A 2,354-nucleotide genomic window follows, 5' to 3' on the forward strand; every position below is an offset into this window, starting at 1 on the left:
TGGCCTCTCCGCATTTGGTTTCTTGCCTGAGTGGGATGAAAGGATGTGGGGGTAGGTCGGTGTAGGGGGGAGGGGGACAGGAAAGGAAGAAGAGAGGAGGTCGGGGAGGCAGGGGGAGAAAAGAGTAGGAGATTTAGTCGGGGTGACGGTAGACCCTCAAAAAAAGTCAGTGGAGTTCCCTGCTGTCAGCGAGCCTCCAAACTCGTCAACTTGTATAAAAATGGGCTAAAAAGTCAATTGATTGGGAACCCGCAAAATCTCAAAGAGATTTCTTCTGTGTAGAATCAAGAAAACGGAGGATGACTTATCTTTTTCACTCTTCAATTGTAGTCAAACCTCACGATTCGATTGGTTTAAACTACAGGAGTCCAATTTTGGTGCCCAGCGTTTTTACTTTCTGGACCTGTATTCCCCAAAACTGTACATGGCGTGTAGATGCAGGAGATCAGCGTGCACAAAGTACATGTAAAATAAACTGAAAAAATCATGCGGATATGTAAAGTTAGTTGCTATGGAATGGGCACTTGGAGACCTCCTTCAATCCCCGATTGTATGTCTGTGTATGACATCATGTCATACAACTTTTTCACAAATAGTTTTAGATACTGTATGTTCTAGAAAAGTGCTACTGCTAACCGCTACACAAACTTACAACACGGACACATTTTGCAAACAACTTTAATTGTTTTGTTCTTGAAAAGAAAATATTTTTAACATAAATGGTAGTGTGTGTCACAGCAAGAACTGGTGTGGCGCAAATAAAAGGAGAAATCACGTCAAAGTGATTAATGTGACTCTTGCATAATAAGATAACATGCAGTAAAAATAGTATCGCTAATAATAGAAATGTCACATAACCAAAAGCTAAGAATGTCTCCAAAAAGATAAATCCAAGCAAATCAAGAGGCTGTTTTCAACATAAAAGGGATAAAAACTGGGCCATTCATTTACATGATGACAACTGCATTTGTGAGCATAAAAATGCAACAATTAATACTACTGTGCTTTGTAGCATCCCCCCCCCCCAAAAAAAAACCAAACAAAAAAAACAGAAGAATCAGAAATATGGACCACAGCATATTCCTTTTATTGAGCGTACACCTACTCAAATAATTTAAAAAGAATTGCTTTCTTAAAGCTGCTGAACACAGAACATTAAAATTTTAATCGCTATTGCCACCTATGGCCAACAAATGAAACACACCCTTCTTCACGTACACAATGCGCACGTGATGTCACACCCACAGACAGGGCGAGAAATCCCGAATCCAGTCTGACAGCTATTGGCCAGAGGCTTGCAGCAGTACACATTGTGAACTGCTAAGGTGTTATAATCGACTAATTAGAAAATGTTTCAGTCATAATTGATCAAATAAAAAAGCTAATGTAAAAACATATTTGGGCAAATTGTTTCTACAAAGGGGAGACAGAAAAGGGGTGGAGGTGACATTACGGGATTAAAGTAATATTATGAGAGTAAAGTTGTATATTGTTTTGATCAAAAGTTGTTTATTTGGACGAAGAGGCTGAAGATGAAATAATGGCAGCGTCCGACGTATGTTAGACTGGGCCCACATTGTCCACGCACAATCCGCCGAGCGGGAACTTCTCGCAGCGAATCTTCTCCGGCCACTCGAAGCCTAGAGCCGTGATATTGGCTTCGCATCCTCGCTGTGCATGCTCACACAGGGGCCGGCAAGGGGGGATGGGTTTCTCTATAACGGTGCACACTGGAACGTACAAGCTGCACAGGAAGAACTTGAGATACGCCGAGCACCGGGCCTCCAACAGAGCGTCGAAGCGGCGCATCTCCGCAGCCGCCTCTGCTTGGGTGCTGTGGCCGAAGTTATTTGGCATGATGGTCTGGTTGTAGGGCAAATCGGCGCAAATCGGGGTGGAGATGGGCTGGCAAAGCTCAAGCCTTAGGTCGGCGTGTGAGAAGGACGTCCCGCACAGCAACAGCACAAGCACGCAGCCTGCTGTCAGCCACAACGCTCCCATCATTGTTGACAGAAGAAAGGGGGAAAAAATTGTTAAAACAGCACAAAAGTCCGGCCGTTACACACAGCCAAAGTCAAAACTCCGTTGTGATATCCAAATTCTACAAAAATGTCCTCATTCCTCAAGCAGCCCGTCTCTACTGAGTGGGTGGAGATAAAAACACCCACTCTTTCACAACAGTTGAATTTAGCCAATTTTTGGGTGAAAGTACTCTCATCCTGTACTTAAGTAGAAATATAGAAATTTGTATAATAAAAACGACTAGAATCAAAAAGTCCTGTATTTGTTCAGGGGGAAAAATTGAATCGTAACCGTAAATATATAGTGACAGCACATGGCTACATCATGCACCT

General features: G+C 42.9%; 1 protein-coding gene across 1 annotated transcript; it reads right to left on the reverse strand.

The window, feature by feature from the left end:
• Positions 1 to 660: 660 nt before the first annotated feature.
• On the reverse strand, positions 661 to 2,124 carry LOC144060380 (frizzled-7-like). Its single transcript, XM_077579881.1, has one exon. The coding sequence runs from the start codon at positions 2,002 to 2,004 to the stop codon at positions 1,561 to 1,563; it is 444 nt and encodes a 147-aa protein (XP_077436007.1). The 5' UTR covers positions 2,005 to 2,124; the 3' UTR covers positions 661 to 1,560.
• Positions 2,125 to 2,354: the final 230 nt, after the last annotated feature.

This window comes from Vanacampus margaritifer, chromosome 11, assembly GCF_051991255.1.
Source record: "Vanacampus margaritifer isolate UIUO_Vmar chromosome 11, RoL_Vmar_1.0, whole genome shotgun sequence".
Taxonomy (NCBI): domain Eukaryota; kingdom Metazoa; phylum Chordata; class Actinopteri; order Syngnathiformes; family Syngnathidae; genus Vanacampus; species Vanacampus margaritifer.